This window comes from Scleropages formosus, chromosome 3 (assembly GCF_900964775.1).
Source record: "Scleropages formosus chromosome 3, fSclFor1.1, whole genome shotgun sequence".
Lineage (NCBI taxonomy): Eukaryota > Metazoa > Chordata > Actinopteri > Osteoglossiformes > Osteoglossidae > Scleropages > Scleropages formosus.
The window spans coordinates 37,660,329-37,673,501 of NC_041808.1; the positions used below are offsets into that span (position 1 = coordinate 37,660,329).

The window sequence follows — 13,173 nt, forward strand, 5'->3', positions numbered from 1 at the left end:
TTAATAAGTGTAGGTAGTTTGATATTGTACATTGCTTTGGAGAAAAGTGTTAGATGTTTGTAAATGCCTAGAGCCATGCTAGTTTATTCTAATCACCTATGTTTGTAATTAATTAAGCTCAGTCTGTGTGTAGTCTGCATGAGCTCCCTCTGGGTGCTCTGGTTTCTTCTGGCAGTCCATTCACACTCCTCAGCTGGACTGGCAATGCTAAATTTCCGATCAAAGCTTTTGATTGCGTTTGTGGCTACCCTGTGATTGACCTGTGTCCTATTCAGGATATACCCTCTAGACAGGAGTCATAGCAGTTCTGTAGTCCAGAGCCTGTTCTCTCTCTATCCTCCATCATACTGCAATTTGCTGTCCCTTCTCTACTCTATGTCTTCTTTCGCCTAAGTCACCTGATGCGTTGGAGTATCATGTCTTGCATGTATAAAACAGAACACAAACACACTGAATAGGTGTGGTGATTAACATTAAATGTTGCTACAAGCTGACAAAAGATAATAAAATAGAAGGCCTGCAATGGAGCAATGGATTGTCATCCCATCCACGCCCTGTGTCATACTATGTGTTTCCCCTTGCTGCCACTAGTTGGCAGAAAAACACACTCAGATAGGCTGAAAATAGTAAGAATACAGGAACCCTTCCTTTCATCCACTTCTAACAGTTTATGGTTTCAACAGCTCCAGTTTTGTGTTCCTGGCCCTGATTTTGGTGATCAATGACAAGATGGGGAATGTTGCACATCTTTATTAAATGAATCGGTCAGTGATCTTCATTGAATTGATTGTGTAAATAGGTTAAAAGTAGCCTATAGAAGTCTATCTGGGGTCCGCCCCCCTTGTTATTTTGTGACGATATTAGTATTTTGTGATCATAAATATAAAAATGTGCTGTCAAAGACATTTTATGTAACCCCTCTTTATATATATATAATTTATATATATTCTTTCTATAAAGCTTTGAAACTACTTTCCTCAAAGGTGTTTCATGATGTTTTCATTAAAAATTAAATATCCGTCTTATTTTGGATATTTGTGCCTTGAAATGTGGGCCAATTTATTATACCTTAAAAACTAAATTATTAATGACATTTCCCAGACCTGTAACCCTTATATACATATTGCTAATTTGTCTGCTCCGAACTGCGCTAATGCATGTTAGTAACCATTTGTTACGTAGACTGCGTGAACATTGCTGTATCACGCTGACGTGGGACGTACATTCTGGAACGCTCGCGCATTTACCTCGGAAGCGTCATCACGTACGGACAACTTGGATTCGACTGTGGGCCAGAAGAGGCGGAGAAACGGGAATGTTGATGTTGGTTGTATTTATATATGTTGTCAGAGCTAAATAGAAGACTTTTGTTTTCATAATCGATCTTAAACGAGCGTCAGAAAAGTGGAAAAGAACTGTGGCCAAACCTTGCCGTTACGGTAAGTGTCTCTGGAGCGTAGTTGCTGATGATCATGGTCGGGTCGTGGGTTAGCTAGCTACGTTACTAAGTTATGATCGAAAGACTGAGAGAATATAAAAAAACTTCCGGTTTCTAGATCATGTCAAGGCTTTTTTTAATTAAAAAAAAAAAATGATTAGAACGTATATAGTTAGTGCGAAAGTTGAAGTAATTTCTAAGTTAAATCAATGGGCTTGTAGCTGAGTGAGTCGTAGCGCGAGGCATTGTGGGGGATCCCTGTTCCCCTGACAAGCTCGCCCGTGTGTGTAACTTGTCAGTCGGCTGTTGTCAGCGCGCCACTTCACTGGCAGGTTACTGTGCGCACAGGTCAGTCCGAGCCGCTGGAGGAGACTGTGTTCTCTTCGCACTTTTATTTTAGACATTACTGTAATGATTACAGGCAGCGATTTAGAACGTGGAAGCCGATGGCTGAAGCATTATCATGCCAATGGAATGGGGAGAAATGTAAACAACACACGATACAGGCCGTGAACAGTCACAATGGATGTGATGTTGTTTACACTACTATTTGCTCCCACGTTGACCAAGCGCCTTTCTCCTCTTTAAAGAAAAAAAAAAAAAAAAGAAGCTGTTAATTGTTCTCATCATCCCGTCCTGGGTGTGTCCCTTGCTTCCTCCTCCTTCCTTCCCCCTGTGTTGCTGGGTTCGGCTCCAGTTCGCCGCGACCCCGCTCGTGAAGCAGTTTGACTGTCTGTGTCTGTGTGTGAGATTCTTATTTCAAAACTTTTTTTTTTCTTCACCTGAATTGTTGATGTTTATGACGTAGGGAGGGGTTGTTTCCCCAGTGGGGGTCGTTGTTGTGAGATCTTTTGAGTATTAGTTCACATTCCCCCCCCCGTTCAGTATGTTACAGTTATCTCCACGGTCACAGGGTGCTTCACACCATATACTTTAGGACAGCACAGTTCTATGACGATACCTCAGTGTATGTTTTTGCTGAAAATCTGGCTGTACCTGAGTCATGAGAAAGCCTGCGTGAGGTGTCAAACAGCTTCCGTTCCTCTCTTGCTTGGAAAACCACTGGCTGGTACTCCCACGCATGTGACCGACTTGCTTGTAGAATTGGCCTTGTGAATTGTTGACAGGCATATTAGATAAATACTAGTGTTTATTTGTAAGTACAGACCTAAAATATACTTTGAACCTTTGAACAAACACACTTTGAACTTTTCTCTTTTGGGGGGGGTGGGGGGATATAAATACACAGAAATTTTTATGAAATATACACATTTTTCCACCTGTATTGTTCTAAACTGTATGGAAATGAGGATAAATGATGGGAAAAGGTAAGTAATTATTACACAATTTTAAAGTGTGAGGAGTAAGGCTTGGATTTATGGAGTGTTCTGTTACAAACAAGAGTGCAACATACTGTAACGGTGCTGAAGGGAGCCAACATAGTTCCATGTGACTAGTTAATATTAGTGTTTATTTCTGCATGCGGTTTGGTGTTTTGTTCTCATTGATTGGTGTATTGTTTATGCTTGGTTTGTCATGGGGGACTTCTGGGCAATTCTAGGAGGGACCCTCTAACTGTTGCACACTATAGGGGGGTAGGGGGTGACCTATGAGAACCCTCCAGTGTTCGGCATAACTTGGTACTGTCAGGAACGTCTTTGTTAAGACTACAACCAAGAAGACATGTACGCAGTTAATAAAGAGCGTGTTCCTTTTACCCTGACTCCTGATCCTGAGCCTGTTTCCAGTAGCTCCATGGGGCACACTACAATACATAAGAAAGTACAAAGCAAGCACAAATGCCTCCTGTGCATTCTAGATTAAAAAGACTTAAGTCAATTAACAACTAATAACATAGTAGCTGAATGTTAACTTGATGTCCCAGTTCACAAAGGTATGTCTCATCCATCATGGCAGGTGGTCATCAGCTTCAGTCAGCATGGGGTGCTGGTATGACAGCCAGGCTGACCTCATCATAGGGAAACAATGCTCAACAGGAAAGAATTTGTTACTAAATGATGATTTGAAGAGATTAGAGAGGTTAATACAGAAGGAAAAAAGCACAACCAACTGGAATTACACTGCTTGTTTATATGCCAGAGTGAACATGTAAGTCTTTAGCTAGGATTTAAAGGCTAAGACAAACAGGCCATTCCTGACAGTAACTGGTAGACTATTCCACAGTTTAGGCGTTCAATAGCTAAAGACAATCCCTCTTATTGATCACAGGTACATTAAGGTCACTGGCATCCAATGAACAAAGACACTGTTTTGGAATATAAGAATCAATAATCTCTCAAAGGTAAGCCGAAGCAATGCCACTTACTGCCTTATAGAGCAGAAGTAAGATTTTATAAATAACTCTAAACATAACCATGAGCCAGTGCAGTGATTTCAGTACTGGTGTTATATGGTTGTACTTCCTAGTTCTAGTAACAATTCCCACAGCAGCATTTTGTACCAACTGTAGCTTGGATAGAGTCTTATATGGATAACCCAGTAATAAAGCATTGCAATAGACCAGCCTACTTAAAACAAAAGCATGAACCAATTTCTAATCATCTTGCCTACAAAGGAGTCACCTTAATTTTGTTATACTTCTCAGCTGAAAGAAGCGTGACCTAGTCAATACAGAAATGTGACACAAAAATGACTGGGTTCCATCCAACAAAACACCTAAGTCCTTAATGCAATCTATACCCTTGAAGTTTATACCACTGGTGGTAAAGATTGGTGTGATTGGGTCAAGAGTTTTGGCATCACCACCCACCACAAGTAGTCCTGTTTTACTGGGATTCAGTGATAAAATTATTACTCATCCATAATTTTATATTGGTAAATCAGTTTGCTAAAAACACAACATGTGATGGGTCATCAGGCTTTAACAAAACATAGATGTGTATCATCAGCATATGAAGGGAAACTTTCATTATGTTTGCAAATAATATCACCCAGTGGTGGTAAAATATAGAGTGAGAACAATAATGGACTCAACACAGTGCCCTGAGGCACACCATATCAAACCACAGATGAGAATGAAGGGACTCAGTCATCAGATTTCAGTACAAATTGTTTACGGCTAGCTAAATACAAATGGAACCACTTCAAAACAGTCTCCTTTAGTCAAGTCTACTAAGAAGGATACTATGGTCAACATTATCAAATGCAGCGCTCAAGTCCAGTAGCGTAATAGAGATGACCAGCATCAGAGGAGATGAGAATATCATTAATAACACGGGTGAGCACCATTTCAGTGCCGTGAACAGGGTGGAAACCAGACTGAAATTTTTGATATCTATTATGATTAACATATTTTACAATTTGGGAAACTACAATCTTCTTTTTTTTTTTCTTCTTCTTCTAAAATTCATCCCAGTTAACAAACGATATGTCCTTACAGCGGTACCTCGTCTCCAACCACCTGTTAATATATATTTTAAATAAATGTTGTTACGCTGATATTTTAACATGTCATGTTAATTCAAAAGTAACTGTATATTGCTGTTTCCAAAATAAAGTGTTAATAGACATAGGAACTCCTGGAAGGGACATTTAAGTAGGTACACTTAGTGTGCAAGAGCAGTTACTGGCAGCATTTTGGTGCCTAATCCTAAGATTAACCAGTCATTCACTAATGTTTCTGTATGTGCTTATAACATGCATTATTTCTCTCTGCAGTAACTGTGTCAACAGGATCCTGTAAAACATCAACATAGTACCATGGAGTTCCCAGAGCTGGGAGAACATTGCTCAGAAAAGTCCTGCAAGCGTTTGGGTGAGTTTCCTTGCGTTGTACCTTGTCCATGGGTGCTACAGTTAATTATTTATTTAGATGATGCTTTTCTTCAATGCAGCTTATTTACCCATTTTAAACATGGGTGTCAGGGGATGGCTTAAAAGGTAGCAGCTCTAACCATCTCTAACCTCTTACATGTGACAGAATAGGTCTGTCTCAGGAATGAGGAGAAAACTCAGTCACTTATTCTACAGTTAAACTAACTTAATGGGTGCACACACTGAGTTGGCTATATCATTTATATCTTTTATAAAAATTCAACACATACAAACACACAACATACAGTGCTGTGCAAATGTTTTAGGCACTTGGGGAAAAAAAGCTGTAAAGTGAGAATGCTTGCAAAAATAATGCTCTTTATTAATAAACTTCCTACAAATCTTAGTAACCATCCATCGTCAACAGCCGCTTGGCACAGTGGGCTTGGCTGGGTCTCGCTCTCTGGTGGGTCTAGGGTTCGAGTCCTGCTTGGGGTGCCTTCTGATGGACTGGCGTACCGTCTTGTGTGTGTCTCGCCACCCCCTCCAGCCTTGCACCCTGTGTTGCTGGGTTAGGCTCTGGTTTGCCGCAACCCCACTTGGGATAAGTGGTTTCAGACTGTGTGTGTGTGTGTGTGTGTGTGTGTGTGTTTTCTTTCTTTAATGACATGCAAAACCCTTACTGTAATATTGTCACTTTTTGCAAAAGGAATGCTTAGAAATCTAAAATATGCTCTTTCCCATTGACACTAATGCAGACATTAATTAACCATCTAAAACAAATATTTTTGTGAAACATCTAAGTGCCTAAGACTTTTGCACAGTACTGTATACATTCAGCTCTCTCAGATATGTCTGTTATTCATGTTTGTATTTCACTAATACACCACTTATCCAACAGTATTGTGTTGGAAGGTTGTAGGTGGCCTTAAATACTGCGTGTTCCTGGGGGTGACCCATGTTCATGAAACGAGTATCTATGGAAGTTTCTCATTGTGTTTTATGAAAATGTATGGTGTGTGTTGTTGCTCCCGATGGTAAACGAGACATACTGTGGGGTTTTGTAAATATTGTATATAGTTCTTATTTCTCACTGACTTGGGCACTTTAATAAACACTCTTGGCACTAAAAAGGTTTGTTGCGACCTACCACTGTTTGAAGAGAAGAACCAGAGGAAGTACATTATTTCCACACCAAGACCTGAGGTGTGACAAACCAACTCAGTAATTTTACTGGAGCAGTTTAGAGTAAATACCTTGTTTAAGGGTACTACAGCTGGAGGTGGGATTTGAACCTCTGACTTTGGGGTTCAAAGGCAGCAGTTCTAACCACTAAGCTACCAGGATGAGAGTACATGAGTATTATTTTGACAGATTCCTTTTTTTACATGTATATTCTTATAATACCTTTATTAAACTTCAGTAAATGTGGTATAATATTGAACACTCTCAAACACGTCTTCATAAAGTTGGCAAAACACTAACGGAGACAATTAAAAATATCACAATACTAAAACCTTCATAAAATAAACAAAAATTTCCATTGTCACACCCAAAGGTTAAACAAGTGCAAATGTCATAAAAACAAAATAAGCAAATACATTTAATTCACGAACCTTAATATGACCACAACAGAGAAAATTTTACTGCAGTTCAGAAGAATACACTGCTCCAAAAAAACCCCACGTGTTCACCAATAAATCACATGCTACAATAATACCGATATCAAAATAGCTAAACCACATGAAACTTCCAACATTGTTCATAACATATCACAAACTACCAACAATTAGAAAAAACCCACTGTAAGTGCACATTATTGTTTTTCTTTTTAATATGGTAAGTATCTTGCTAGGTTCAGTACTTCTAAAAGAGGTATGTGTTTTGACGGGGTGGCAGGTAGTTGCGCTGTGGTGTTAGGACTGGTGCTAGCGGTGTATGTGTGAATTATATTTGTCTCAGAACCATGATTGTATGATGAAAATACTGTATTGTGAGACCATTAACACACATTTCTTTTTAAAGGTACTTTTATGCAAGGGAAACAAAGATATTGTAATTTTGATATTCTGATAACAGATTTAATATTATTCTGCCTTGCAGTGTGACATTTCTTCACTTACTTTTGACAGATTTTCTACCCATGAAGTGTGACGCATGTGAGGAAATCTTCTGTAAAGATCACATTACTTATGCAAACCACAAGTGCACTTCATCTTACAAAAAGGTAGGTTCTTCATTGTGTGTGTGTGTGTGTGTGTGTGTGTGTGTGTGTGTGTATATTATATATATAATATATATACAGCTTTACTCATTTAGCAGATGATTTTCTCTAAAGCAACATATATCTCAGAAGAAAAAAATGTTTACGTAAGTGACAATATGGCACAGTGGATAGCGGTGGAATGCATCTCTTTGGATGTGATTTCAGACATGGGCTTGAATTCAGTTCAGTCTGTGTGGAGTTTGCATGTTCTCCCACATTTGTGTAACTGCCCGTCCTGGGTGTGTCCCCGCCCCTCCGGCCTTACGCCCTGTGTTACCGGGTAGGCTCCGGTTCCCCGTGACCCTGTATGGGACAAGCGGTTCTGAAAATGTGTGTGTGTCCTCCTACAATGTAAAGATATGTCAGGTCAGGCAGTGGTGACTATGAATTGCCCATAGTGTGTGAATGTGTGAGTGAATGTGTTGTATTGTTGTGCTGTGTAAATAGGTAGGTAGTGTATCTAGCACTGTAAGTGGCCAGGGATGTCTGCTAAGATAGAAATTAATAAGCGTATGTCACTTTGGAGAAAAGCATCTCCTAGATGAATAAGTTTAAATGTAAGACTATCTCAAAAGACTGTCTGTGGAGCTGCAGGTGGGGGTTGGGAAAACGAATGTGTTTGAGGTCATGTGTTTGTTTCCTCAGGATATCCAGGTTCCTGTGTGCCCCCTCTGCAACACCCCAATCCCCATTAAGAGGGGCGAAATGCCAGACATTAAGGTGGGGCAGCATATGGACCGGGACTGCAAGTCTGACCCAGCACAGAGGAAGAGGAAGGTAAGTTAGTCACATGTGTAGTTTCCCACAGGTCAGGACTGAAGCATTCCCTGTTTAGTAAAGTGATTTCTGTTATTCAGAAAGCTAAGAATCCCTCAATTTCTTGTTGCTGCAGATATTTACAAATAAATGTTCAAAGGGAGGCTGCAAGCAGAAGGAAATGATTAAAGTTACATGTGATCAGTGCCATTTAAACTTCTGTCTCAAACATCGACATCCTTTGGACCATGACTGTAAGGCTGACAGCCACCCAATGTCCAAGTCTGGGTAAGGCTGTACTTAATACCAAATACCATAATACCAACATGCATGTCTAGTCTTTGCTGGAACATGTTTGAACATATAGTGTGTGTATCCTTTCTTCTAGACATTCTGCTTTACTGCAGTCCCAAGGAATGACCCCTAGCAGCACTGCTGCTTCTAGCAGTAGAGGAAGCTCCAGATCTGTGCCCAATGGCTTGAACAGCCCAAGGACTCAGCATGTCAGGTGAGGAAACATGAGTTAGTTTTAATTTTGTAAAGCTGTGTAAAGTTTTCAGAGGATGAAATATGATTTGTGAGGAGATGAGGTCTGGATGCCCCAGTGCGGCATTGTGAGCTTATGAGGTCCTTTTTCCTCTGCAGTGTTTCCAGAAGTCATTCTGCAGCAGACCCAAATCCCTCCATGCCGTCGATGTCTGGACAGAATGTCATATCGCCATCCTTGTCCTTGCAGGCTGGAATGGTATGTTTCTCTAATCGCACTGGTAAAGTGTGTTTTTTTCTTTTCCCCCCTTCTAGTTCAGCAAAATTCATTCATCTAGCAGACACATACAGAGCAACTCCAAAACAACATACAATGATTATGACTTTGTATTTAGCAGACATCTTTATCCTTACAGTCATTCACCTGTCTGTACATGGATGAGAATCACATCAAGAGCAATACAGATTGCCACATCCACCTATGATTATGGAAGGACACAGAAACCCCCTGGCAAACCCACATGGACAGGGGAAGAACATGTAGACTCAGCCGATTGGAACACACATCTGAATACAGCCGAAAAGCTGCATGGCAGAAGTAGTACTCGCTGTGCCACTGTGCCATCCATTTCTTGTACCTTGTATATACAGTTCATACATCCATATACATGGTGGGGAATACAAAAAGACATAGAATTGTGCACAAGTTGTTCAGAATCTAACAGCTAGTAAGAAGGCACTTGAATGCTGCTACATCCCTCAAGATGAATTCTTTATCCTTTACTTTTTGAATCTTGTCACTGTGTGCAGACAGAGGAGCAGGCCCTGCAGAGAGCCCTGGAGATTTCCTTGGCTGAGTCAGCATGTGGTGCCCATGCAGCACTCAGGTGAGGGTGCAGCAGCCAGCTCAACGGCAGAGTAAAGCTGAATGTTCTGTGCATGGTCCCTCATACGAATGTCTGATGTCAATGACTGTATTGATGTAAAAGCTCCAAGAGATGGATGTCAACTTGTTTTTTGACTCCTGGTGCTGTGTGTACATATCCAGTGTTAAATGGGCAATGGAACTGCTAACTGTAGACATAGCACTGACATTTGATGTGGCATTGTATGCTTGAAGCCTTGGAGGACAGTTTGTGCTGAAATTAGGGGAAGCACCTGCTTCTATAGGTACTTAATCAGCATGTCCTCTTGTGTTCCCTCAACTTGTCTCTTTCAGCCCTCAGGAACAGGAGGATCTAGCTCTTGCTCAGGCCCTTGCTGCTAGTGAGGAAGACTACCGACGCCAGCAGCACAGACAGCAGGTATCAAGAACCCTTAGCAGTCAGTAGCATGCTAACAGGACCTCTCATAGGTACATGAGCTCATTGTCACTCTTCCTCTTTCCCTCAGCAAGCAAATGCAGACATGTACTACAGGAAATTTTCTGTAATGATTAAATGTTTTAAAATGGTTTCCACTAGAGGGGGTGCGGTGGTGCAGTGGGTTGGACCACAGTCCTGCTTTCTGGTGGGTCTGGGGTTCGAGTCCCGCTTGGGGTGCCTTGTGACGGACTGGCGTCCCGTCCTGGGTGTGTCCCCTCCCCCTCCGGCCTTACGCCCTGTGTTACCGGGTTGGCTCCGGTTCCCCGTGACCCCGTATGGGACAAGCGGTTCTGAAAATGTGTGTGTGTGTGTGTGTGTGTGTGTGTGTGTGTGGTTTCCACTATTGCAGTGTCCCAATTCTGTTATTGGGTTATGATTTAATTTATTATCACTGTAAACAGCTTGGCAGTTAAATTCTTTAGTTAACACAAATTTATGGTATTGCTATATGTGTATATAAATGTTTTCAATTCTTGAATAATTTGGAATTTAAGAAAAACTTAAATAGCATATCTGTTGTTCCTAAGTCACTGCGTGTAGTCATAACCATTTTTAACATACCTTTTTCCATGTATTTTGGCGTATTGACTGTTCTGTCAGGCCGAACTGCATAATTATACTCTTGGTTGTTTGATTCCACAAAAGCCACTCGTACTAACACTGTTTGTCCCACCCCTGATAGGGAAGGGAGTCGAAGCAGTCCATTTGTAGCCTGTCATAACACCCCCGTTCAGCTGGACTTGCACTGAGTGAGCCTACCAGCTTCCAACCAGTGAATGTCTGACCAACACCTTCCGGTTACCATCGGCATTCTTGCTGGGCATCTTTCATGTGACCACAGATCAAAGTATTGATACACTTGATTTGATTTGATTTGAAATACATGCTGATCACAAATGTGTTGGCTCCTGACCAATATATTTTATATATTCACCATGTTAATCACAAAAATACTCATATGTTTCTTGAATAAATTATGGGAGAAAATGTTTCATCCTTTCAAAGGTCTTGAACAGTTATTCACTCATGTGCAACACCTTCACTTGAAACAGTGAAGGATTCTGTTTCATGTGGGACCTACCTAAGTGCGACTATAAGCTACACGATAGTTTAACTACAGTGTATTTTAAGCTAGACACAAAACATTTACATTTATTCATCCAGCAGACACTTTTCTGCAAAGTGACTTCCAATGAACTCTTTGTAGAGTTTTCAGCCCACACACCTTATTCACCAAGGTGACTTACACTGGGTCACTCATCCATACATCTATGGAACACACTCTTTCTGTCACTTGCATACTATGGGTGAACCTGAACACCATGTCTTTGGACTGTGGAAGGAAACCAGAGCACCTGGAGGAAACCCACACAGACATGGGGAGAACATGCAAACTCCACACAGACTGGGCAGGGATCAAACCCCCATCCTCTTGGGCCACCCAGGTGCTGTGAGACAGCAGTGCTGCTCACTGTGCCACCCACAGAATATATACATTTGTATTTTTGTATGTCAGTACAGGAGAAAAACTTTGGAGGATGCGTGCATTGATCCTGCTACCTCTCACCTGCAAAGCATGCACATTTGACATGTAAGTTACAAATCCATCTGTCATATTGTTAGCAATCCCTTGTCCGGTGCAAGATTATAGTGATCTGGAGCCTATCCGAGAAATATAAGACAAGCTGGCAGGATGCCAGACCATTGCAGGGCAATGACAAAATAAGCTAAATGTGAGTAACCACACACACATGCTTTCTGAACCGCTTGTCCCATATGGGGACACAGGGAACCGGAGCCTAACCCAGCAACACGGGGTAAGGCTGGAGGGGGAGGAGACACCCAGGACAAGACACCAGTCTGTCGCAAGGCACCTCAAGCAGGATTCGAACCCCACCCCACCCCACCCCACCCCACCCCATGAGTAACCAGTTCCTCTGAAACATACCAACTGATTGTGAGGAAGCCCACACAGAGAACTTGTAACTTAATATAAATATACACTGTGATGTGGATTCAGACTCGTGTCTGAATCATTAAGTGCAGAAGCTGAAAGAGCAGCACTACATGTTGCATCATCATGCTGCCCCTCAGTTAAATTATTAAACTGAATTTAAATTAACTTTTTCCTGGTCTTTCAATAAAGTGCCAAATGAATGCAAAAAAAAAAAAAAAAACTTATCTAACCATTGTTTTATCTTGTTTTAAAGAGTTATACCAAACTACAAGATAATAGACTGATCTTAAAAATGTGTCTTACTTAGACTTATGTCCACCCGTGCAGCTGGGCATATTAGGCAGCAAGCACTCTTCAATGATTTCGATTGGTGGCTATATTTTGTGCATCTGCAAGTTGGAGGCCTTCCCGGGCCAGATCGTCTTTTTGGGTTGACCTCTTCTCCTCACTCTTTCTGATGGTGTCCAGGTCATTTCCTTCAAAGGATGCCAATGGTCCGACATTCGCAAATGTGTCCTGTCAGCTGTAGTTGACGTTTTGCCACTGTATCGGGTAGCGGCCGTGTGCCAGTCCGTGTTAGGATTTTTTTCATGGGTTACTCAATCCCAATGCGTTACTCCCAAGATTTTTCAAAGACATTTGTGGTGGAACACATCTAGCTTGTGGGCTATTTTCACAGTGTTCTTCCACGTTTCGCTGGCGTATATGGCTGTTGGTAATACGATAGACAAGTATAGGCAAATTTTCAGCGCAGTGGTGATGTCTGATGCAGCCCAGATGCTGTACATATGTTGGAAAATGCCCACAGCTTTCCCGAGCCGTTGGAAGATGCCATTCTCAACATCGCCATCTGCTGTAATCACGCTACCTAGGTAGGTGAAGCGCTTGACTGTTTCAGACACCTCATCAGCAATTTTCAGCGGTGGGTGGGTAGCTGTATTGTCACCAGTTTTCATCAACTTTATCTTCTCTGCGCTGATTCTCAGGCCAAACTTGTATGCTGTTTCTTCCAGTTTAGTAGTCAGTTTCTGGAGATCTTCTTGGTTCTCAGCCAGAAGGGCAACGTCATCTGCGAAACCAAGGTCCGTCATCCGATTTTGATCTTTCCATAGAATTTCAAGGTGCTCTGTGT

At 41.5% G+C, this 13,173-nt stretch overlaps 1 protein-coding gene across 3 annotated transcripts; it reads left to right on the forward strand.

The window, feature by feature from the left end:
- The first annotated feature begins 1,226 nt into the window (after nt 1–1,226).
- On the forward strand, nt 1,227–11,055 carry zfand2a (zinc finger, AN1-type domain 2A). 3 transcript variants are annotated; one of them, XM_018744217.2, is made up of 10 exons: nt 1,228–1,439; nt 5,117–5,213; nt 7,345–7,439; nt 8,124–8,255; nt 8,371–8,522; nt 8,623–8,742; nt 8,880–8,979; nt 9,531–9,607; nt 9,940–10,074; nt 10,767–11,055. In XM_018744217.2, the coding sequence occupies exons 2-9, from the start codon at nt 5,159–5,161 to the stop codon at nt 10,049–10,051; spliced, it is 843 nt and encodes a 280-aa protein (XP_018599733.1). In that variant the 5' UTR covers nt 1,228–1,439; nt 5,117–5,158; the 3' UTR covers nt 10,052–10,074; nt 10,767–11,055. The 3 variants fall into 3 exon arrangements, with proteins under 3 accessions (XP_029105803.1, XP_018599733.1, XP_018599731.1); XM_018744215.2 differs by having other exon boundaries at nt 1,229–1,439; nt 9,940–10,024; nt 10,767–11,052; XM_029249970.1 differs by lacking the exons at nt 8,623–8,742; nt 8,880–8,979; nt 9,531–9,607; nt 9,940–10,074; nt 10,767–11,055 and having other exon boundaries at nt 1,227–1,439; nt 8,371–8,526.
- The last annotated feature ends 2,118 nt before the right edge of the window (nt 11,056–13,173 follow it).